General features: G+C 55.4%; 1 protein-coding gene across 2 annotated transcripts; it reads left to right on the plus strand.

Annotated features, from left to right (window-relative positions):
• Positions 1-235: 235 nt before the first annotated feature.
• Positions 236-21,880, plus strand: VASH1 (vasohibin 1). 2 transcript variants are annotated; one of them, XM_054530868.2, is made up of 8 exons: positions 275-1,885; positions 8,780-8,868; positions 10,008-10,064; positions 11,968-12,042; positions 13,445-13,537; positions 14,761-15,142; positions 16,825-16,937; positions 17,810-21,880. In XM_054530868.2, the coding sequence occupies exons 1-8, from the start codon at positions 1,577-1,579 to the stop codon at positions 17,880-17,882; spliced, it is 1,191 nt and encodes a 396-aa protein (XP_054386843.2). In that variant the 5' UTR covers positions 275-1,576; the 3' UTR covers positions 17,883-21,880. The 2 variants fall into 2 exon arrangements, with proteins under 2 accessions (XP_009247602.3, XP_054386843.2); XM_009249327.4 differs by lacking the exon at positions 13,445-13,537 and having other exon boundaries at positions 236-1,885.
• Positions 21,881-23,966: the final 2,086 nt, after the last annotated feature.

The raw sequence follows: 23,966 nt of genomic DNA on the forward strand, positions 1-23,966 counted from the left end.
GCAGGAATTCCTTCTGCGCTAGGAATCTCCATGGAGTTTGCGTTCCCTTTGGCACGTTGAAAACGCCCTCCGCAGCTTCGCACCGGCTTCGCGGTGCCCTGACAGCTGGGTGAGGAGGGAGCGAAAGCCCACCGGCGTCCTTGGGGTAACTTGGGGCAGAGAGACCGCCGCGGGGGGCGGAGAACTAGGCGCGAAGGCGCTGGCCCTTTAAGGGGGGGACGGAGCGCATGCGCGGCGCGGGCCGGAGTCGAGCCCGGTGGGCGGCTGGCGGGCAGGGGACGCGGTCGGCGCCAGCGGGGCCCAGGGGCGGCGGGGCTGCAGCAGCCGCGGCCCCTGCTTCGCCGAGGAGCGATCGGCTGGTGGGCTCCTCGTTGGCGGGCTCCGCGTTGGCGGGCTGCTCCCCAGGCACCAGCGCAGCGCGCGCTCGCCCGGCTTCGTCACTCGCCTCCAGCTACATCCGCCGGCCGAGGCTGCGCGAGCCTCCGAGCTTGCGGTCCCCGCCCCGCGGTCCTTCCTCCACCCTCAGCCAGGGCAGCTGCAGCCCGAGCGAACAGCCAGGGAGCATCCTCCGCCCGCCCCGGCCGCGCCACCGCCCATGCTGCAGCCAGTCCCAGGCAGCGACCCCGCGGCCGGAGCCCGCCACTCGGTGACCTCAGCCTGGCCCCTGCGCGCCGCCCGAGCCGGTCCCGCTGAGCCGCGGGCCCCGTGCCCTGCGATGGCTCGGCTGGTGCAGCGCGGCGCCAGGTGCCAGCCGTCCTCCCGCTGAGACGCGCCCGAGTGGGGACCCGCTGGGCCTCGGCGCTCGCAGCCTTCGCCTCCCCGCCGCGCCCGCTCCCTTTCTGGGGACTCCGCCGCTGTCGAGGGGACAGGGGACCCAGACAAAGCCCACTTTGTGCGGGGAGTTGGCTGCAGGCGTGGAATGTGCGCGTCGGCGCGCGCCCCCTCCCCGCTCCCCGCCCGCTGCGAGTCTTGGCTCCCGTACTGGTCGCGTCGGAGAAATCGCCCCCCAGCGCCGCTCTTCCGCCCGAGGGTCTTGGTTCGGAGCTCGCGCGGCCGGGAGTCGCCTCGGTCTTCCCTGGGGCGCGCGCAGATGTGAGCGTGTGAGAGTTGTGTAGGGGATTTTGTTCCCTCCGAAACTGAGACCCAGGGCGCCCAGTGGGCACCCGTGCCTTGACTCTGTCCTTTCTGCAGCCGCTGGTCCGAGCTGTCTGGCCTCAGTTTCCCTCCGACTTTTCTCCGCTCTGCCAGCCCTCGCTGCTGCCCGTCATTGTTCTCGCAGTTAGATGGGGGTGCTTTGTGACGGCTGCCAAGTTGGGGTGTGTTCTCTTTATTCCGTTTTTCAAACAGAACAAGGCCTCCAAGGCTGACCCCAGACAACCCACCCCCTCGGACCCTAATTCACCTTATTGCACTGATTTTTTTTATCAAGTAGTATTTTATTGTACAGGAGCCACGCCCTGATTTCTTAAAGGCGCCTTGCACTCTGGCCATGTGTTATCTCTGCAGCTGGTGTGTGGGAGGCCGCTTGTGAGCCACTTGTTTTCCCGCCTCCACCACCCCCCTCGAGGATTTAGGGATGCCAGGGGGGAAGAAGGTGGTTGGGGGTGGCAGCAGCGGTGCCACTCCAACTTCCGCTGCGGCCACCGCCCCCTCTGGGGTCAGCCGTTTGGAGACCAGCGAAGGAACTTCAGCCCAGAGAGATGAGGAGCCAGAAGAGGAAGGGGAAGAGGACCTGCGAGACGGAGGGATCCCCTTCTTTGTCAACCGGGGTGGGCTACCTGTGGATGAGGCCACCTGGGAAAGGATGTGGAAACACGTGGCCAAGATCCATCCCGATGGAGAGAAGGTGGCGCAACGGATCCGTGGGGCCACAGACCTGCCCAAGGTGAGACACACGGGTCAGGGGGGTGATAGCACAGTCCGGGTTTTAGTGATCTTGGGGCTAAGAGTAAAGCCACACTCTCCTCTCACGGGGCAGGGGACCACTGGCTCGGTAAGATCTTTAAAATGCAGAGATATCATACCTGTCCAGGAGAACTTTCTCTCACTGCCATTCTAGGAGGGAGGTTCACATACCTTGTCTCCAGGAGGCCCTCCCCGCTGTCTTTTAAAATGCCCACGTTTTACAGGAGGGGATAGCAGCAGATGGAACTAACAAACACACTAGGATGGCTTGACGTCTCATTTGCTTGACGACACTTGCCAAGCCAGAGAACTGTGAGCAGACAAATGTAATGAATGACTAAGGAGATGCAGGGCTTCATATGTTGAGAAAATATTTTCGTGCATTATGTCATTGAATTCTCCCAACAGCCTTGTGACGTAAGTACAGTTTGGGTTCCCATTTTACAGATGAGAAAGCTGAAAACTCAAGTAGGAACTCAAGATCCCACAGCCAGTAAGTGGCAGAACTGAGATTCAATTTCAGGTCTTCAGGAGAAGGGCGGGGTTTGGTGGTGGAGGGAAGTGTCCAGGTCCTCTTCTCTGTTGGACACTAGATTCAAGGACATTAGAAGAGGTCTTATGGAGAAGCATAAAATGAAATAATTTTTCTGTGTTGGCTGTAACTCCTCCTCCATGACAGCTAGCCTTCAGTTGTGTCACCAACGAAAACAGAGGCTGTATCTCATTCATCTTTGTCTTCCCAAGGCCTCCTGTGTGCCTGGCACAGAACAGGAACTTGTGTGTGTGTTTGCTGAATGAAAGGGTATTTGAGAGTTTCTGTGCTGTATGCTGCTATATGGAAATACATGCCTGATATTTAAAAAAAAAAAAAAAACATGATCAAGACTGGGAGGCACTTTGCCAAATGCAGAGGCCTGAAATCTCCAAAAAAGAGCCCTTTGGACTGAGTTCAGAGGCCAGTGCTTAGCCCTGCCTGCCCAGGTCGGAAGGAAGGGGGCTAGGAAGAATGGAAGTTAGTATGAATTAGACATGAGGACAAGTGGCCCGTTTTGTTTTTACCAAGTTATTGGTACAGCCATCAGAAAGTGTCTTCTGGGAAAAAGAGAATCAAAGGTTGAAGGTTAAAATACTGCCTAATGTTTCCAGGGGAAACAAAATGTAGATTGATTTGGAATGGCCGCATAAATGTGCTCTGCACTGACTTAATATTTATTTAGCTAATCCCCTAGAGTTGGATGTTGTTTCCAGTTTTATTCCTAAAATGAATACTATGGTGAACATTCTAAAATACAAATTTTGGGGTTCATCTCTGATTATTCCCTTGGGAAAAATTCTGAAAGCGAAAATATTACATCAAAGGATATTGACATTGGTAGGGGTCACCTGCTCATCTATATGGCCCCTTCCACCTATTTGAGATGCAGTTTTCTTATCAATAAAATGAGGTTGATTGTGCGGAAGAAATGAGAGACTGTGTGTTGAAGTATTTGACAAACTGTAAAGCCCCAAACCAGTACCTGGTTATTGGATATCAGTTACCTTTTTTTTGTTTGTTTATTTTTTTGTTTTTTTTTTTGTTGTTGTTGTTGTTGTTTTGAGACGGAGTCTCACTCTTTCCACTAGGCTGGAGTGCAGTGGCACGATCTTGGGTCACTGCAACCTCCACCTCCCTGGTTCAAGTGACTGTCCTGCCTCAGCCTCCTGAGTATCTGGGATTACAGGCACCCACCACCACACCTGGCTAGTTTTTGTATTTTTGGTAGAGATGGGGTTTCAACATTTTGGCCAGGCTGGTCTCAAACTCCAGACCTCAGGTAATCCACCCACCTCAGCCTCCCGAAGTGCTGGGATTACAGGCGTGAGCCACCATGCCCAGGCAGACATCCATCACCTTTACTCATGTGCTTTATCAAGCGGCAAGACTAGGTTTTGCTCAGATCATTTGTCCCGATGAGGCCAGAGTCTCACCCTGCTCCCACATGAACAAGTTGGGCAGCTCTCCAGCCATCTTGCTTATGTCTAAATCAGGCCATAAAGGAGTGTGAATGGTTCCCTGCAGAACTGTCACCACTCCTGGGAACTAAAAAAAAAAAATAGTGAGCTCACTAGTAACTGGTCTTTAATGTCATTTTGTCATCTTCAGTCCTCATGTACAGGAAAGACACAGATGAAGGAAGTCTAGGGCTGGGGGCTGTGTTGTGACGGACCCCTAGACTTCCACCGCTAGGGTAGAAGGAATTTTGTGAGAGGTTTGGAAAAATTTGAACTTCCCCCTCTTCAAACCACAGATCTTAGATATAAATCCCATGAGTCTGCATGAGGTCCCTCCTCTACCTGGCCCTGAATAGAAAGGTACCCTTAGAGTCTGGGAGTGCAGTGGAGTCCAGGAGGCCTTGGAGAGAAGCAGCGTGGGTTGGGTGCCGGGGTGCCAGGGTGCCAGTGGCAGGGTGGGCTGACCCCGCCCTTACCATCCCTAGGGGCCATGCCACTGGAGCTGGCACAGGGGCATTCCCTACAGCGGCCACACAGTGTGGGGCTCAAGAAGTGTTTTGTTGGGACTGTACAATGCTTTAAAAGGCCACTTGAGCCAAAATTTAAAATTGGGAGATTTCTCACATAAAAATTCAGATTTTTGGCATCTTTTCAGAAAATAAGAAGCCTTGGGAACACATGGGAATCTGCAGTCCCACGTGGCAGCTGTCAGCTGGGGCTGGGGAGTGAGTCCTACTCCCCCATCTTGCCACTGTCTCCACCACTCACCTACCAGGCCTGCCTGCCCCGTGTATGTCACTTGCCCGGCCCCTGCATGTGGTTGAGTCTGGGACCCCTGCAGGCTGGTGTCATAAAAGGAGAGCACTCTGGAGTCAAAGCTACCATGTTCAAATCCTTAATCTCCCATAACTACTTATATGAGGAAGACAGGCAACCTTCTTGTGCCTCAGTTTCCTCAGCCGTGAAATGGAGCTAATAGCAATTCCCATCAAGAGGATATTAGAGGAATTAATGATGCAAAGCATGTGATGCTTCATTAAGTGCCTCCAATAGATACCCAGTAATGAAGCAGGGAGTGAGTGTTCATCGATACCCCACTAGCGCTTTGGAGAAGCAGCCTTTACAGGGATGATGCCAGTATGTTATAGGGCAACAATTTCTAGAAAGATCCCAAATCCAGCAACAGCTTAGGCTCCTTGATAAGAGTCTGTCCTTGATGTTTCAGGCTTCCACCCCCTTTAAAAGCTTAGTGGCCACTGACCCCAGACCCAGCTGCTGAAGGTTTTTTATGGTCTCTTATGGCTCAGGCAGCAGAGCTCCTGCAGAATGGGAATTTGGACATCTCCTCTAGTTACTTACTATGACTCCAGAGTGCTTTCCTTTGATTTATTTATGAGACAGAGTCTCGCTTGGTCACCTAGGATGGAATGCAGTGGCACAGTCATGGCTCACAGCAGCCTCTACCTTCTGGGCTCAAGTGATCCTCCCACCTCAGCCTCCAGAGTAGCTGGGGCTACCCGTGTGCCCTACCATGCCTGGCTAATTTTTTTATTTTTTGGTTGAGATGGGGTCTGTCTATATTGCCCAGGCTGGTCTCAAACTCCTGGACTCAAGCCATCCTCCCGCCTCAGCCTCCCAAAGCGCTGGGATTACAGGCAGGAGCTACTACACCCAGCCTGGACGTCTTCTTTAAAAGGGTAACGTTGCCGGGATCAGCATGTGCGGGGCACACTGATAATGATGACAGTGAACATGAATTAAGTCTGTGCTGTGTGCCAGACCCTGCTCTAAGGCCTCAACCTGCAGCATCTCATCCGCACTATAAGGCTGATTTTGTGTTGGTGCCCTCTTTACAAATGAAGTGTCTGAGGCACAGGGGAGGTCAGGAGCTTCACTAAAGTCACGACTAGGCCGGGTGCGGTGTAATCCCAGCACTTTGGGAGGTCGAGGCAGGTGGATCACTTGAGGTCAGGAGTTCGAGACCAGTCTGGCCAATGTGGTGAAACCCCATCTCTACTAAAAATACAAAAATTAGCTGGATGTGGTGGTGCATGCCTGTGATCCTAGCTACTCTGGAGGCTAAGGCAGGAGAATCACTTGAACCTGGGAGATGAGGGTTTCAGTGAGCCGAAGTTGCGCCACTGCACTCCAGCCTGGGCGACGGTGAAACTCTGTCTCAATAAATAAATAAATAAATAAATAAAGTCACGACTGTAAATGGCAGAGCTGAATATCCCTAGTGATGATCTAGTTGGAGACTCAGCCGTATTGCCCTCTAGGCCACACTTTTTGGGCACACACATCCAGTCGCAAGCTCTTCCCACCTCCCCCAGGCCTCATTGTGCTAGACTGAAATAGACCCCTCCAGTGAGAATGTGTCAGTAGAACTCAGAACTAGGGGTTCCTGGAGCCGGGGGAATCCTTGGCCTTGGCTGTGGAGGAGGAGTGCTCCCTGGGGAGATCTGGTGGCTATACCACTCCCCCTTATCGTGCCCCACTTAAACCCACCACTCAACAGTGAGGAAGTATTTCCCGACTCCTGTTTCGGAGGTGGTGGTGAGGGGCAAGACCTAAAATGGGCCTGGTCATTTGCATATACAGAATCTTTCTTATTTGTGTTTGAGTGAACGAGTCTATGTGGGTAATGAACATTCAGACAAAAAGGTGCAGGTGCTGTCTGCAGGGGGGTGACATGAGTCAAGGAGCTAGCCTCGGTGATGGTGGCCTTAAGGTCCTGCCTCTGAATCCCCAAGTATTTTCTTGACTCTTCCTTCTCTCAGAGCAGCCAGCTCCTGGGTCCTTTGTCTGAACAGCAGGTGCCAGTGCTTTCATGGGTACTGCCTGGTCCCGGCCCAGGCCTGGCTCTGGGTGAATGATCCAGTCCTGGGACTGCAGCTCCCTGTTTGCAGCTTCTTGTGGGAGGGTGTACTACAATCTTTATCCCAAGCTCCTCAAGGTCACTGGATCCCCACTTGTGCGTGGGGATGATCTGCCTGCTTCCCTGCCTGGCAGGGGTTGCCACCTGCAGAGATCAGGTGACTGGGTGGATGTGCCATGCTATTTAGAGTAAATTGCTAAGTAATTCCTCTAATTCCTCTTCCACCTCCCCACCCCTGTATCCTTGACATGAGGAGGCCAGGCCAGGCCCTGGGGCCCATTTGGCACAGAGTGGCCAGACAGGAAGAGGGGGGAGCCCCCCACCCCGGGTTTTACCTTGCTGGTGACTGTAATTGGTGGGCCAATTTGGGGAGGGGGAGCAATGTGAAAGGGAAGTGGCTCCCTCCAGACAGGTGTCAGCGGCTCAGGAGCCAGGGCAGCCAGTGCGGTTGCTAGGGACTCCCCAGACAGGAAGGAGAAGACCCACGGGAGGGAGGGCGAGGAAGTGCAGGCGATGCTGTGGCCCTGGACCAGGGCCCCTTCCCTCCTGCGACTCCACCCCTTAGAGTGAGGAGGTGTCTGTCAGACACTGTCCCGTGTGCCTGTGCCATCAGCAACACCCCAGACATGAGTGTGCAGTGACAACTGGAGTGTCACTTCCCTCCTTGTCAGAGCCCCAGCCACTGCGGTCACATTATTTAAAAAGCTGGGCTGACATCTCCACCACTCGAGAGCCTCCCGAAGAAAGGAGGAAAAGAGCTTCGTCCTTCCCTCCCTACCCAGCCCTACCCCCTTCCCTTCACACGTGCCCCTGAGCACAGACTGTGACTCTCAGCAGCCTTGTCGGGTGGGTGGGTGGACTCAGTGTGGCCTTGGAGGGCGAGGTGGAGGCTTAGGGGCAGGGGGTGGGACCTTTCTATGTGGGGAGCCTTATAGCTACTGTGCTGGTGGCCAAGGGGGTGGCCTGAGGGGTGGGCCTTGTCCCTGGAAATCTGGTTCTTCTACCCAAGGAAGTCTGTTCTGAAACCTCGGAGGACCCTAGCTGATGTATCTCTTGGCCTCCTCGGCCTCACTGACTTGTTGCAGCCAAACTGCCGGATCCAGGCTCCCCTGGCTGGAGAGGGGCCCATACTGGCATAATGGTCTCTTTTCTGGAGGCTGGAGGCTGAGGGACGCCTGGGGGGTCAGCTGTTCCTGATCTTACCCCCAGCAGCCTCCAGGCTCCCAGGCATCGGGAAGCACTGCCTGTTCTCTCCTCCGCCATTTCTGGGCTGGGTGCTGGAAAGTGCGTTCTGGGGAGGAAGACTGTCTGGGTACCTGGAAACCTGTACTGATTAGGTGTGGAGCTGGCAGGAAAGAGAAGACTTGGAGGAGGACCCAGGCCCTCTTTGCATGCCCCAGCCACAGAGCTACAGCAAGAACTGTTCCAAAATATGTCCTTCTGGCCTGCTATCACTGACTGACTCCCTGACAGTTCAAGCTGGTGCTCTGGAAGGCATGGCGAATATGCCCATGATACTGGGTGGGTCCCCTACCAATGATGTTCACCCCCCTCAGGACCACTCCCGAAGCCTAGGGCACCACCTGAGAAGATGGGACCCCGGATATACCAGCTTTGATCCGGCACTTGAACCAGAGCAAACTTCAAACCTAAAGTAACCCCAATATTATATTCTTAAGTCTTGAAACTAATATTTAAAATTTAAAATAGTTGGTGAATTAACCCATGTTTTTCTGAAGTTATTAAAGAAGCATAAAATTGGAACATCAACATACACTCTGAATGAGGAATGCTGTTAAGTCCCAGGAGGGAAGGAATGTCTGGGCTGGGGCCCTGGCAAGAGTCTTCGAATGAGGGGGTGCCAAGAAAGGAAGCTCAAGTGGGAGGGAGGGGAGGCTGTGCCTCCCCAGGGTGGGGCGCCTCTGGGGCCAGTCCTAGGTGTTTGGTGGACTGGAAGCTCCAGGGTGCCTCTTCTCGTGACCAGAGCTCTTTCTCTGTCCCCAGATCCCCATACCGAGTGTGCCTACGTTCCAGCCGTCTACACCTGTCCCTGAGCGCCTGGAAGCTGTGCAGCGCTACATCAGGGAGCTGCAGTATCCTCTCTGGTCAAGGGTCATGGCCACCTTCTGGCCGGTGTGGTGGGCCTTGTTTCCGGGCAGAGCTGGAGAGGTATCAGCAGAGCCGCCTCATTCCACAACGCCAGGGCCGCCATTCACGTGACATCTCTGTGCGCCCTGGTGCTGTGGGACGCGGCGCGTGTTCCTCCTGGGTGTCGGAGGAATTTTGTCTGATGAGTGCAGGGCCCACTCCGCACTCTCTGCCACCCCCGTCCCACTCCTGCCGTGTGATGGGGTAAAGAGAGGAAAATGGGTCCTGAGTGACTTGCTGGTCGGGTGGCCAAGTCTAGATAGATCTCCTGCTCTGTTGTCCACCCAGCCCTAGCAGAGGAGGAGAGAGGGAGCTGCCTTGGGGCTTTTAAAAGTCCGGTTTTGAATAAAGGGAAAAATGGCAGAGAAAAAGGATTTTCTGCTCCAGGAGGTAACTTCGGGATCCTAGAATTTTCTCCTGGTTCTTCTCCTTTTTCTTCCCTGGCAGTAGGATGGTTGGCCAGCAGAGGAAGAGCTGGGCTCCCCTGGGTCCAGATTCCTCTGTGTCCCTGCTCTGGGCCCTCTAGCCCCTGCACCCTGCCCCAGAGCTCTGTGTCCTGGGTCCTCTCTCCCAGGCTTCTGGCTGCAGAGGTCAGAGATGGGAGAGCTAGGCATGGGTCCTGGATCGGGGGAAGCCAGGCTGATGACTGCAAATCAGGTCCAGCTCCTCATTCTGCCAGTGGGGAAACCAGTCCAGTGAGGCAGGTGGCTGGCTCAGGAGCAACTAAAGGCTGAGTTGGACCCCCTACCCTAGCCTCCTCTCAGTTCCTGTGGCTTCTCAGCTGGTTGGAAGATGAAGTGCTGTAGGGCGCTGTTCCCAGCCACAGCCTCTTTCTGGCCCTCGCCAAACTGGCCGCCTGCTCCATGTCTCTTGTCCTAAGAAGAGAAGCCAGGGGAGAACAAGGGAGAATGCCAAGGAGGGGGAGGGAGAGGGAAAGAGAAGGGGGCGTGAGGCGGGGAGAAGCATTCATGCTGTGCCCCCATCTCCCCTCCAGGAGACTTGGCTCTTGAGCTTGGGGATAGGCAGGGCGAGAGGGTCAACCTCCTTCAGGCCAAGCTAGGAAGCCCTTAACCCGTGCCCACAGGTACAATCACACAGGGACACAGTTCTTTGAAATTAAGAAGAGCAGACCTCTGACAGGGTAAGTATGGGGAGGCCAGTCCTCTGCCCCAGGGCTGGCTTGGAGCCTCTTGAAAGCCCTGTAGTGCACCTTGGAGTGGAAGTTTATGGGGCAGTCAGGGACTCTTCCGAAGGAAGCCAGCCTTTGGGGGCAGGTGCCACCCTGGGGCCTTATGGATGTCATAAAGAGGAAAATCCAGCTGAGATGAACAGCCAGGGCTGCCTCGATGAAAAGGAAATCCCGGGTCCATGCTGAGCTAGAGGGTGGGAGAGAGCCCGCCCCCAGCTCTTGCCTTGGCCAGGAGAGAGGGTGGTCCTAGGTGGATTGTAGGTGAGCCTCAGATCTCTTGTTTTTTAGTGAGAGGTGGACCTTGCAGGAGAGAGCCCTCCCCCTTCTCTGTTCTGTGGCTGCTGCACTCCCCATTGCTGGTCCCCATTGCTGGTCGCCATTGCAGGGTACTTGCATGGTCACCCCATTTGCCTTACTCCATGGACTCTTTTCTGAGCATTGAGTAGAAGGCCCAGAGTCTGAGAACAGGGAGCTCCCTGGACAGAATGTTGCACCTCTCACTTCCCATCCCGCCACCCCGTGTGTAGCCCCCCTGCCTGGACTCACTTCCCCTGGAAAGTTTCTGCCCATGAAGCCCCGAGGGCAGAGGAGAGTGAAGAGTGAATGCCACAGCTGGGTCTAGGGTCTCAGCCCAAAGATGCCCACAGGCTTGAGACCCCTGGGCTTTAAAAATTCATGTGAATTGGCCAGGCATGGTGGCTCACACCTGTAATCCCAGCACTGTGGGAGGCCGAGGTGGGCAGATCATGAGGTCAGGAGTTTGAGACCAACCTGGCCAACATGGTGAAACCCCATCTCTACTAAAAATACAAAAAATTAGCTGGGCGTGGTGGTGGGCGCCTGTAATCCCAGCTACTGGGGAGGCTGAGGCAGGAGAATCGTTTGAACCTCAGAGGTGGAGGTTGCAGTGAGCCGAGATCACGCCACTGTACTCCAGCCTGGGTGACAGGGCGAGACTGTCTCAAAAAAAAAAAAGAAAGGAAAAAAAAATTTAATATGAATTTTACATCTTGCCCCACACATAATCTATGTTTGCTTCTTTGTGAAAATGCATTTAAATGGCTTATTAGCAAAATTACTTAATTACACCCTCTCCAAGGCCCTGGGTGGAGTCCACCCTCCCTATCCCCAAAGCTTTGCTCTTGTTGGCCTGTGGCTGCTGTGTGCTGGGGAACCACTCCAGCCTTACTTGGCATGGAGGAGTCTGGGTGCCCTCTTGGGCAAAGCCAGTGACCAGGCTGAATCCCCAGGCTGGGGACAGAGGGAGGAACCAGGCCTCAGGGAAAGGCTGTCTTAAAATGGCCTGAATTCCAAGTTCAGGAGCAGATCTGTAGTCAGCAGGCAACTATCTGCCTAAGATCCCACATCCAGGCTCAGGCGGCTGCGGGGAGGCAGTTGCAGTCAATTAACAAGCTCCTGGGAGAAGCCATGGTTGGGTCAGGGGTGTCCACCGTGCTTCAGAAGGGAAGAGATCGATGCTGACATCCCTCCTCCCGCCCACTGCCTTGCAGAAGGCCCCAGCCTGGTGGCTGGAGAGAAGTTGCCCCCAGCTTCTGCTGCCCTCCCCCAGAGCTCTTTGGAGCAAGAGCCAGGCGTGGGAGGTGGAAGTGAAAGGAGGGAAGAGCAGGGAGAGTGGGCCTCCTTCCTATCAGCAGTGGCCGCCTCTTTCCCATCCCCTCAGGCTCCAGACGTCCGTCAGGAGTGTGGAGGGAGGTGCCGGGCCTGAGCTGAGAGCAGCTTAGGGGGCAGCCTCTGTCCTTCTAGCATTTCTAGTCCACCCTGCCCCCTCCTTCTCACATTCCCCTGGAAGGGGCTGGAGGCGCTGTCCTTACTGACCTGCCTCCCTTTCCCACAGGCTGATGGACCTGGCCAAGGAAATGACCAAAGAGGCCCTGCCAATCAAATGCCTGGAAGCCGTGATCCTGGGAATGTATCCTTCCTCGCCTGGAGGGGAGGGGTCCGGGCTTCTCTGGGCCTCAGCTTCCTGCTCTGAAAGTGAGGGTGGGGGAGGCTGAATGGGCTCCAGGGTTCTCCCATATGCGGTCATCTGCTTGGCCCCAAGATGGAGAAGCCCCCCACTAAAGTGGAAGAGCCCCCCACAAAATTGAGGCCCGAGGTCCCAGTACCCCACCTCTCAGTTGCTACCTTCCCAGGCTTACTGGGCAGCTCTTTTTTGAGTCACATGGACACAGGGACCCTGTTTTCTGAACCCCAAATCAGGGCACAGTGTCTCACAAAGGCAGTTGGACCATTTCCAAGAACTAGACAGTCTGGGATGCACAGTTGGAATGCCCAGATGTTGGCATTTCCAGAACATGTTGATTTCTGGATGAGATATTAAAGCAAAACTGCCTTAAAAAAAAAACCACAAACAAGGTTTTCCAGTCACACCCCTGCCTCCAACCCAAAGGGCAGAAGTGGGGCCTGTAGCTGAGTCACCAGGGTAGCCCTGGAGACAGACCAGCCACCAGCAGAGGCTGCCCTCCCCAGCCCCACAGTCAACAGCAGGAGAGGAGGAAGTGTTTATGGCTGGTTCTCCATCCTAACTGGTCAGTGCCTGAGCCCTACCTTTTCTTCTCAGTCATTTTATTATTAAAAATGTCATAAATACACGTGAAATCTAGAACAACATCATGAACTCCCGTGCACCCATTACTCAGCTTCACCAACTCAAAGCCAATTCTGTTTCATCTCTTCCACCCTGCCCATATTCTTTACCAGCTTTTAAACATTTTGCCTGCGCCCCTGGGGGAGGCAACCCACTGGGCTCAGTGCTGCAGAGGAGCACAGGTTAGGTGGGAGCCAAGAGGGTGATGGGGAGGGGGCCTGATGGAACAGGAGTCCCTTCTGAGTCCTGGGAGGACTGTGATCCAGGGGTCCATCCCCACCCCCCACACAGACATGCCTGCCTGAAGTTCACACAAAGAGGCTGCGGGTGCCCTTCTCTTCCCGCAGAGGTCTCGGAGGGAACTCTACTATGGCAGGCATTTACTAACAGCGCAGGCCCATTTCTGGAGCCCGACATACCTGCCCTGTTTATAGGGTTCTTTGCTGGGATAAGCCTGAGGCCACCCGAGAAATTCAGGCTGCAGGTAGTGCCTCCTTCATGTCTCCACGTTCACTTCTCCCTCAGGGGCCACACACCAAAATGGAGGCTCCCACCCTCATAGGAGAGAGACTGGTCCCCTTCCCCAGGAGGACACACAGAAGTCACTCCAGGCAGGGTCCTATGGTCTCGAAGCTTTTCAGGGGTCACCTGGTGGCTTGTGGGCAGGAAGAAGATGGGAACAGCCCCCATCTGGGTGAGGGGCTCCTTCTCAGTGTCCCCACAGCTCCCTCAGGCACAGCGCACGCCGTGGTTCTCACGTCTTGTCCTCGCCGCACTCTGAGCCTCTGCAGGGCCGGGCTGTGCATTTCTCATCGCTGTATCCTTGGTCACTTACAAGGAGTCAGGCTCAGTAAGCATTGGTGGAATGAGGGTAGCACTGGAGGGACCGTGGCATAATGTCTCAACACAGACTTTGGGGTCAGGTTGACCTGGACTTGAATCGCGGCTGGGCTGCTGACTCACTGTGTGACCCCCAAGGAAGTTCCTTAACATCTCTGAGCCTGAGAGTCCTTCTCTGCAAAGGGGGATAGTGGCAGTGTGTAGAGTTGTTAGGACAATGGGCCGAGCCGGTGCCGTGAGACACAGCACAGTGCTGGACATGGTGTCTGCTGCACACTTCTATCCATTCATCTCCTTCTACCCATTTGTTCAAGAACTTTCACTGGGTAACTGTTGTGTGCCCGGCTTGATGCTGGGCCCTGAAGAACATGACAGACAAGGGCCCTGTGCTCGGGAGGTTTGCATTCTAGTGGAGGAGACAAAATAAGCAAGTAAGGAAAAAGAAGCAGTAAACACTGGTCATGGTGAGAGTGCCGTGGAGGAGGTGGACGGTGGCGCAGGCTCAGCTTCAGTCCTGAGCAGGAGCCAGCTTTGGCAGGCAGGGGAAAGGCCAGTGTGAGAAACTCAGGAGGGAGGCCCCGGGGGCTGGAGAGGCGAGCAGGTGGGGCAGAGGCGCAGGAAGCGGGAGTGGGCCTGGGGCTGGCGGGGGGCACGTCCCAGGCCTCAGGAGTGCACGTGATTGTATTTGAAGGGCCACAGGCAGGGGTGCATGTAGATACGGGGAGAGGACAGGGTAAGAGAAGAGTGAACAGAACTGCCTGCATCTGCGAGGAAATCCATGTGTGAAGGAGAAACAAAACCCAGAGGCCGTGTCTGCGGCTTGTGTGTGTGCCGAGGTGCGGGATGGAGGATGAAGGAGTGAAGCAGGGGAGGCAAGGCCTCTCTCCCGTCCTTGGGCCACTGGGCTCTGGAAAGCCCTGCAGTGTGGCACCAGCCCTGCTTGACTTTAGAGCGGTGGCCACAAATCTCTGGAAGCCCCGTGCCTATTCGAGGTTCCCTTTATTGAGCTCCTGCTGGATACCAGGCTCAATGCTAGATGGCAGGAATACCAGGAGACGCCAGGCGTATGGAGATGAGCAGGACTGGTGTCTGCACCTCAAGGCTGGCGGTGCGTGGACCCCGTGGCTCCCAGTCCCAGTCCCTCCCGGCGTGCTGGCCCCGTGCTTCTCCCGGCTCTTTCCTTAGCGGGGCACTGTCCAGTTACCTCACCAACAGCATGCCCACCCTGGAGCGCTTCCCCATCAGCTTCAAGACCTACTTCTCAGGGAACTACTTCCGCCACATCGTACTGGGGGTGAACTTCTCGGGCCGCTACGGTGCGCTGGGCATGAGCCGGCGCGAGGACCTGATGTACAAGCCGCCCGCCTTCCGCACGCTCAGCGAGCTCGTGCTGGACTTCGAGGCCGCCTACGGCCGCTGCTGGCACGTGCTGAAGAAGGTGAAGCTGGGCCAGAGCGTGTCACACGACCCGCACAGCGTGGAGCAGATCGAGTGGAAGCACTCGGTGCTGGACGTGGAGCGCCTGGGCCGCGATGACTTCCGCAAGGAGCTGGAGCGCCACGCCCGCGACATGCGGCTCAAGGTCTGCCCGCCTTCCACGCCCTCGCCCCCTCCCCCGCCCCAGCAGAGGCGATGTGAGGATTGAGAGGACTGGGGAGCTTCTCAGAGGACTGGGGTGCTGGGGCCTTGCTTAGTGGTCGATATTGTTCAGGTGGTCCCCTGGGGTGGGCAGACCAGGACGGCTGCGGAGGGAGGAGGTGGGTGGGCTGGGTTTGGATGGTGGTAGGTGTTGGGCACATGGAGAAGGGGGCTTTGCAGTCAAGGTCATTGGTGGGGAATCACGGCCTGTCTGGAGGGTGTGGTCGGGTGCTGTGATGGGCAGCCTCCCCACTCCTCGTGTAATGCATCCTGACTATGCCCCCCAACCCTAGCAACCATTAAAGGACTAGGGGGTGGTCAGAAGAAAGGGAAGTCAGACCATGTGGAAGACAATAAGGGCAGTGTTCCTTCTTCCTCTTCCCACCCACACTTGAGCAGGAGGTGATAGGGAGTTGGGCTGGGGGCTGTTGTACCCAAAACAGCTGGGCTGAGCTGTTGAGCCCTAGAGCCTTTCAGCAGACAGAATTCTGACCTCTGCCTGGGTTCTCCTGGGGCTGCCAGGGCCCCCTGCTGGGTATCCCCATAGCTCAGTCACTGCTGCACTGTGACTGCCCCTCCAGGCAGCCTGGAGGCTCCACCTCAACCACCGAGCTCTGCACTCCCAAGTGCACTGCTTCTCTTGACAGCCCTGGGAGGCCAGCGGGCAGTAGGTGGTAGCTCCATTTTCAAGGTTGGAAGCCCAGAGTCTTGCTCACAGGCAGTGAGAGGCAGATCGGACTGGAGCTCAGCCTCCTGATGGGGTGATGGGGAACCCAGGTGTGTTGCAGGTGCCTGCAGGTGTCCTGGCAGGTAGCTAAGAGCTACCGCTGCCCTAGCCATTGCCAGCTCTAGGCCAAGATCTCCTGGGGTGACAGTGCCTTCCCCTAGGGCAGAGGCAGGCCGCAGCCAACACTGTGTTAGAGGGGCTGCTCTCTTCTGCCTGAGCTGCTGCTGCCCACCTAGCTCTGGGTCCCCCAGCACCCTGGCTCTTGCTGCTCAGTTTGCTATTGTGTCTTCAGTCATCAGATTGGATCTAGGGTGAGAGCCAATAGTTCCCTAGTGTTTAGAGCTGCGATGGATTCCCAGCCTATTCAGTGCTAAACACTCCCCTGTTACTTGCCCCTCTCCAGCGCTCCCGTGTTTTGAAAACTCAAGTCAAGCCAACGGTGCCACATAAAGGATGACTCTTTTGTTTTTCTCATTTTTTTCTTAAGCAGAGCTAAAGCTACCAGTCTGACTTCTCAATGGCTGGAGATAACCAGCATCACCCTTGGGGTGAGTGGGATCTCAGCCCCAAGTTCAGCATGGGCTGCTCCCACAACTGGCACGTTTACCTGGCCTTTGTTGGGGACTTTCTGCAATATTATGGTATCTCAGTGACTTCCCCCACTTCCACTCTGCCTTCAAAAGCCCACAGGGATTGGACAGCCCCATGGAGGAACTCCTGCCCTGGCAGCTTTAGTGCCTGGGAAATAGGTTGGGAAAGATCCAGACAGGGAAGAGCCATGCTTGAGGTTCCCCGGGCCTTCCCCAGGGCAGCCTTCAGGGACCTGTGGCTCCTGGAAGGGGAGGCTGGGCTCCAGGGCAGCCCTGGAGTGATGCTGTTGCTTCCTCCTCTGCACCTAGATTGGCAAAGGGACGGGCCCTCCTTCTCCCACCAAGGACCGGAAAAAGGATGTTTCTTCCCCGCAGCGGGCCCAGTCCAGCCCCCACCGCAGGAACAGCCGCAGTGAAAGACGGTGAGAGAGGGATCACGCCTGGCTGGGTCCAAAGAGGGTTTTTTCCTTTCCTCTCATCGTATGGGTCCCTCTTTTTTTTATCTCTCTCCCACCCTTCTCTCTTTTTTGCTCCCACCCAAGGGAGGTGACTTGGGATGGTGGGTTTAGAGGTTTGTGTATTGACATTTCCCACAGCAAGGCAGTTCTACTTCCCCAGAGAAACCAAACTCTGCTAGCCCACTAGTCTGAGCATGGGTTATGTGAGAGAAAAGGTGGAAAGGATGGGGCCCCTGCAAGGCAGTGAGCCTCCCAGGAATGTCATGGGGGAGAGCCTGAATATTAGATGGCTTTGAACATAACTTTGCCCCCCACCCAAGAGTCTGGTTTTTGTCTGTATCTAGGTAGCAAGAACAAGCCATTGAAATACCAGCTCTTCTCTGATTTCAGCTCCTACACATCACTCTGACTCTTGCTTTAAATATAATTGTCATTCAGGAGCCACCTCTCTGGTATGAATTCAGGGGTGGGGTACTAAGCAGGCCTCTGGCACCAAAATATCCATCATCTGTGACTTTTATCTAAGAGGCTTTTGTAGATGACAGATTCTCCTCAGAGATTTATACTTTAAGCTGTTACCTACCAACTGCAGCCAGATTAGCCAGCCTCCAGCAGAGAGAAAGCCTGTGAGAGCGAGCCGGGGCCACATTCAGACAGCACAGGCGGGCCAGGGTGTCCAAAACCACACTTCCATACGCACTGTGCTGTGCGTTGGAGGGCCACTTGGAGAATGTGGTGGGGAAGCCACCAGGCAGCCGCTGCTGGCTCCCCAACTCCATCTCCCTAACAGACCAGACCACTCACTCTCCTCCCGCTCTGCTCTCTCCCTCCCACAGGCCCTCGGGTGACAAGAAGCCTTCCGAGCCCAAAGCCATGCCAGACCTCAATGGGTACCAGATCCGGGTCTGAGGCGGATGCCAGCACCCCAGGGCCCACCCACTCCTGGGGGCCAGGATCCACCTGCTGGAACCAGCCTCATGCATGGGGAAGGCAGGGCTGGTGACAAGGCAGGGCAAGAGTCTGCAGGAAGAGTGTGTTCCAGTTCAGCCCCTCAAGCTGCTCTTGCTCTCACTGAGCCAAGCCCCCTAACTTTGGGCCTAGAGGCCATTAGTATTTTATTTGGAGTTTTTAAACTCTACAACTGAAGTTTAAGGTATTTGGGGAAAACTTAGTCCAAATGGATCTGCTGATGGTGGGAAGGCCAGTGCTTAACAGATCCATGTGCCATGGGGCCAGGTGAGGGAAACTGCTGGTTCTGCTGGTGCCTCTGCCGCTGGCTTCTCTCTGGGAGTTGGGTGCATCCTATCAGTGGGAAATTTCCCAGCCTTACCAGGCCTGTGGTGGGGGGTGGGGGTGGGGTGGAGATGTTTCTCCAGTTCTGCCTGCCCTGGCAGAATCTTGACCCAGGGAAAGGGAAGCAGGGTAGGAGTCCTTCTGAGAAAGGTCTGTGTAGCCCATTAACCAGGAGCTTGGCACAGGCCACATCTGCCCCAAGAGCATGAGCTCGTGGCCCAGGAGAGCCTTCAGGCCCTTGAGGTCCCCATGGGCAGGGTGTGTGGGCAGAGGAGGGGTGATAGGAGAGCCCAGGGAAGGACCTCTGGGCAAAAAGTTCCCAGGCCCTAACTGCATCTACTTGCTCAGTCCCAGCTCTGCCTGTTGCTCTAGCCCACAGGCTCCCTGCGGAGGAGGGGAGGTGGAGGACCCAGAATGGCACTGAGGCCAGCATGGCTGTAGGAGTTGAGCAAACCCTGGGGGCCAGTCCAGGAGCCGTGGCTGGACATGGGGTGATGGGGCGGGATGCTTGGGCCTGGGTCTCTCCTCCAGCAGTGCCAGGAGCCCTTGCTGGGGAAATCAAGACCAGACTAGGATGCTTGTGCCCCAGGCCTGCCTTCCATTCTTTAACAGCCCATCTTGGCTTGGGGTTGCAATGATGGCTGGGCCAGTCACTTGTGGCAGGGCATCAGGGCCCTAGCAGGGAGGAACCTAGGCACCTGGGGTTGTCCCCAGCCTGCCCGTCAGCATGAGATACCCGGCGGGAAAGTGAGAGGATGCGGAGAGGTTGGCAGAGCCGGGGGTAGGTTCTGGAGGCTCAAGCAACAAGGAGGTGCAGGGAAAGGGTGCAGTGCAGCCACTGAGGAGGGACAGCTAGGACCGGGGGGATGCAAGTGAGAAAGGGATGTGGGGGAGAGTTTAGGATCAGGCTGCTTGAGGAGTAATGGGTTGCCTACAGCAAAGACTAGATGGCTGTTTGTCAGGAAGCGGTAGAAAGGTAGAAAGGATTCGGATTATGGAAAGGTAAATGGATGAGATGACCATTAAGGTTTTGTTTTACTGAGAGGCTGTAAGTCTGCCGGGGCAGCTGTCAGTAAGGCTGCAGAAGGGCTGGGGGCTACATAAGGAAGATCAGAACTAGGGTTGTAAACTCAAATGATGAGCAAACAGTGAGAAGGAGGCCTGAAGGGCTGTGTGGGGACTGTGGCTACCTGAAGAGGGCACACCCTGTTAAAGGGGCCGCAGCTGCTCAGCTGTTCTTACAGTGCCAGCCCTGTGTTGCCAGATTGTCTGCTTTGTCAGAGGCCAGAATTCTGACTTTTTATGTGAAATAGGATTTTTAAATGCTGGTGATCACTTCAAAAAACTTAAAAACCCAATACTGGCAAAAGAGGATGCCAGTTTGCAATCTCTGAAGTAGAGAGAGCTCATGCTGGGGAGAAGTCCACCAAGATGCTTTGAGGTGGGCTGTAGGAAAGTCCTGTTTCTCAGAGCTGGGCTGGGCTAGGGTAGGATCCTTGCAGCTGAGGAGGAGGAAAAGCCACTGAGTCCCCTCCCAGAGCAGGACAAACCAGAGGCCCTTTGCAGTTGCTGGGTCACCAGCATGGGTGGCGTGGAGTACAGACTGTAGCTCTTGGCCTGCCAGGGAGACGGATGGTGCCTTCGAAGCAAAGAAAGAGGAAGGGAAAGCAGAGCTAGGGATGCCTTTGCTGATGAGAGTGCCTGTCAGGGAAGGCGCCACAGGCTGGCAGCTCTTCAAACCAGCAGCGCTTGACCCAGAGCCAGATCCAGCATGGCCCGGCCAGAGGCACCCTGGGAGGCCAGCTGGTCAGTCCCTTGCCTCCCCAAGTTCCTCCTGGGGTCAGTGAGCCCTGGGAGGATGCCTAACCTAACTCCAGCCAGACTAATAGGGGCATGGTGACCCCTGACTCACCATCCCATCCCAGCTTTCAGGGAGTGGGGGTAGTGTGGTCCCCATGTTCCTACTATGCCTAAGAGATGGCTCACCTTGGGAGGTGCCAGGCTGAAACTAGATCCTTTCTGGGTCTGGATGCTGCCGCTCATGAGCAGGGGCGTGGCCTCAGCCGCCTCTGGGAGCTTCCTGGGAATGACAGGATTTGAGGGGAGTAGATATGAGAGGGAGCCGCTCCTGGTTCTGGAGACAGGAGGTTCTAACTTGCAGGATCCTTTCCCAGAGCCCTCCATGGAGAAAACAGCAAAATGAAGCCCTTACCTGCTTACTGTCTGCAAGGGAGGGAGCCGAGCCCCAGCTGATAATCCCCCAGCACTCACCCTTCCTGAGCTGAGACTTCAGGGCTGTGGAGACCAGCACAGGACATAGTGGTGCTTTTTAAATTTATTTTTAACTGTTTCTCATATGTAGCAACCCCTCCTCCCCTCCTGGGCGTGTTTACACAGGCTCTGCTCTGGGGGCTGGCCTGGCTGTGAGGTTTCTGGGGAGGCAGAGAGGCAGGGACTTTGGGGCCTTAGTCACCATCCATGGTATCACCTCATCTCACTTCCTGTGAGGGGCAGGGCCTGGCTGATGTGACCCCAGCTCCCCCCAGTTCAGGACTGTCTTCCAGCTCCTTTGCCCCTGGAGGTGGGGGCTGCTGGCTGAGGAGGGGTCAAGGTGAGTTCCAAGAAAGCTACCTGTGGAAAATAGACCAGGGTTGGGGGGGTGATTGCAAAGTCTCCCCAAAGCCTGGCTCCTCATGCTCAGTGCCAGGGGCAGAACACTGGGGAGCCAGGTATAGACAGCCTTCCTGTCATAACTGCCAGTCCTTTTCCTCCAAGGCCTCTGCACATTCTCATGTTCCCCTCACCCATCATGCCAGCCACCCCATCCCTCTTCTGGCAGGGCCAAGTTGGGGACAGCGGCAGCCCTCTGGCCTTGGGATGCAATGATAAAGCAAGCCTAGGGCCAGGGTTTGGGGAGCGGAGAGAGCCGAGAAGTTGACCACGTGTGATTTCCAGCCCTTTCCGCTGAGACTTGACTTCTCAGGTCAAGGAGTCAGTCTCGTTCTGGCTGGTGGAGTGCCCAGAGGCCTGTGAATGTGTGCGCCTGCTTTTCCGGCCTGGAATGTTTTCTGGCTCAGCTGCAGCAACATCTGCAGGCCCAGTGTCTGCCCTGTGTCCGCCCTGTGTCCCTGGGCTCGCTCCAAGTGCAGGGACATACATGCAGGGCCCAACATGATGATGGTGCGAAGGGCAGGAAACAGTCCTCTGAAGGAGTGGTAGGTGGGCAGTCTGCCCCCGCCAGGTACCATCGCCTCCTGCCAGCTTCCCTAGACCAGGCAGGGCTGCCATGGTGCTAGCTGCAAGTCCATCAGTATTGACCGTCTCGCTCCACCTTGGTCCTCCGGAGTCCCAAGTTTCCCTTTTTCATGAAATCTGACAAGAGAGAAGAAACATGGGTGTGCTTGGCCCACAGGGCCTGGTGGTGATGGACCTCCCTGCTCCCTCAAGCTCTGGATGGCTGCAGTGTTGTACTAGACTTTGTTCAGGCTGTTCTTATCTCAGTATTGCCCCTACCTTTCACTTTCACACTTCATCTCATTCCTGTTGTCACTTTCCCCTGAAACGAATAAAGTCTCCCCAGCTCCTGCTGTGTGGGCTGGGCAGAAACCACAACACGTAAGCCTTGTCTCCTTTCCTTTGACGCTGGGGCCCGAGCCCTCCCCCAGCCCAGCGGCATTAGCCCCATTGGCTCTGGGAAGAGCCTGACCTGAGGTGAGCCTGAAGCCAGGGAACAGGAAACCTCCCAGCCCCTGCAGTCATGATGAAACTTCTGGGGTCCCAGACTTTCTCAGCCTGCTGAAGCCACTCAGGCCTTGTTAACCCTAATCTGTGAGCAGCGCTTTCCCCCTCTCTTCACACAGTGGGCCTGGCCTCCAGAGGCTCCAGTTAGCTCCCAGGATGTATTCCAGGACCCTGCTCTTCCGATCTCAGTCCACAGCAGTCCATCAGGAGCAAAGGAGAAATGGGGCATGTTCTCCTGGGAGATGAGTGTAGCTCAGGAAACCATAGCAACCTTCTCATCACTATTGACATCCAGAATCCATAGTGTGGAAAACACTTCCGGGTCCCATCCATCACCCTCCCCGCATTCTTCCTCTCTGTTGTCCTTCCAGCTCTGGACCTCTTCCCACACTTTCAGACAAGCCCAAACAGTTGAAACCAGACTTACACAGAAAATATCTTTTAGATTTCACAGCATATTTCACCCATAACCTTTCCTGCCCTTGTCTCTGCTCTCCTTTCATTCAGCTTAAGGGTAAGACCCAGACCTGTGAGAAAGGAAACAGTATATTTCTTACTTTTCATCCCAGCCAGTCCCCACAAAATCGTGGCTAGAAGTGTAGCTTTGCACCGCCAAGACCCCCTCATTTTCAGTGGTGTGGTAGTGACCAAGGGGAGGAGGAGGCATGGCAGCAGGAAAAGGAGAGGTGACCTGCAGGAATCCATAGACGTCTGGGACTGTACACCAGTAAATAGAGGCAGTTTTGTTACAGGCTCCTTTAAATCCAGCTAAAGCATTACCCAAAAAAAGCACTTCAAAGTAACCAGAATTTGTGAATACCTTGCATTGCACACCCTTTCATAGACGCAGTGTTGTAATTTTCATATTTAAGTCCAGCTAATATGATACCAAGTAAAGGGCCTCAGGCTTCAACAACACAGGTTCATATACAGTGGGGCCCCTGGCCTGCTCTTGTACAAATGAGGGGCTGGGTAAGTAAGTGCTGGGGTGAGAATCTACGTAATGAGTGAGGTAGGCTCTTTGTGGACACGGGCCATTTTCTTAGAAAGCAGAAGGAAATGTCATTGCAGACTCCTGGAGGATCAGAACCCAACCTGCTTGGGGGTGGAAGGGGTTACCTCATTTCCTGCTGTCCCGTTCCTCAGGCTCACAGCACACACCTGCCTAATTTAGGCACGTGACTAACTGGGTTAGACCTTTGGGTGCAGGTGGCCCTTCTCAGACGCCTGATGATGAAGGGGTTGAAGCTCTGCTGCCCCATTTACCAGGAGCTGGCATTTGGACCACTACTGTGGAGGTAGTGACAGGAAGTGGTCATACCAAGAACCAAGCAGAATGGCCCAGAAGCAGGCTGCCTGTAACCCTTAGTGTCTACCAGCAGGGTGAGGGGACCAGCTGTTGAGGCCTGGCAGAAGATGAGGAGAGGCCACGTCAGGTCAGCTGGCAGGTCACCTCTCTGAGCCCAGTCCAAATGACAATGTGCACACAGATATACAAAGTTTTTCCAACCCTGAGCCTGAAAGGACTTGGTTGTTGGAAGCACAAAACCTCCAAGAATTTTAAGTGTCGGCTCTGCTCTCCTCTCCACAGCAAGCTGAGGCTTCAGGACTTAGGGTCATAGGAACTGACTGGGGATGGGACAGAAGTGCAGAGTTCCCTCCACAACCCATGAAGTCCACATTATCTTGCTTCCAGCAGATCTGCACCCTCACCACCATGCTGCCATCTGGCTGGCCCGTACCTGGAACAGTCTTGTCTAGCACATTTGCTCAGGAGGAGGAGGAGAGGGGATGGACCAGAGTGATGGGAGCCCAGGGTTGCAGGGCAGCTCCCCCTGGTGGAACCTAGAGGGGGCCCCTCCCACTCCTGGGAGAAGAGAAGCCACACTGTGCATTACGCAGCCAATCAAAACACAACCCTCCAATAGAGGGCGGAATGGGGTTACCAGAGGCTGGGAA

Source organism: Pongo abelii, chromosome 15 (genome assembly GCF_028885655.2).
Source record: "Pongo abelii isolate AG06213 chromosome 15, NHGRI_mPonAbe1-v2.0_pri, whole genome shotgun sequence".
Classification (NCBI taxonomy): domain Eukaryota; kingdom Metazoa; phylum Chordata; class Mammalia; order Primates; family Hominidae; genus Pongo; species Pongo abelii.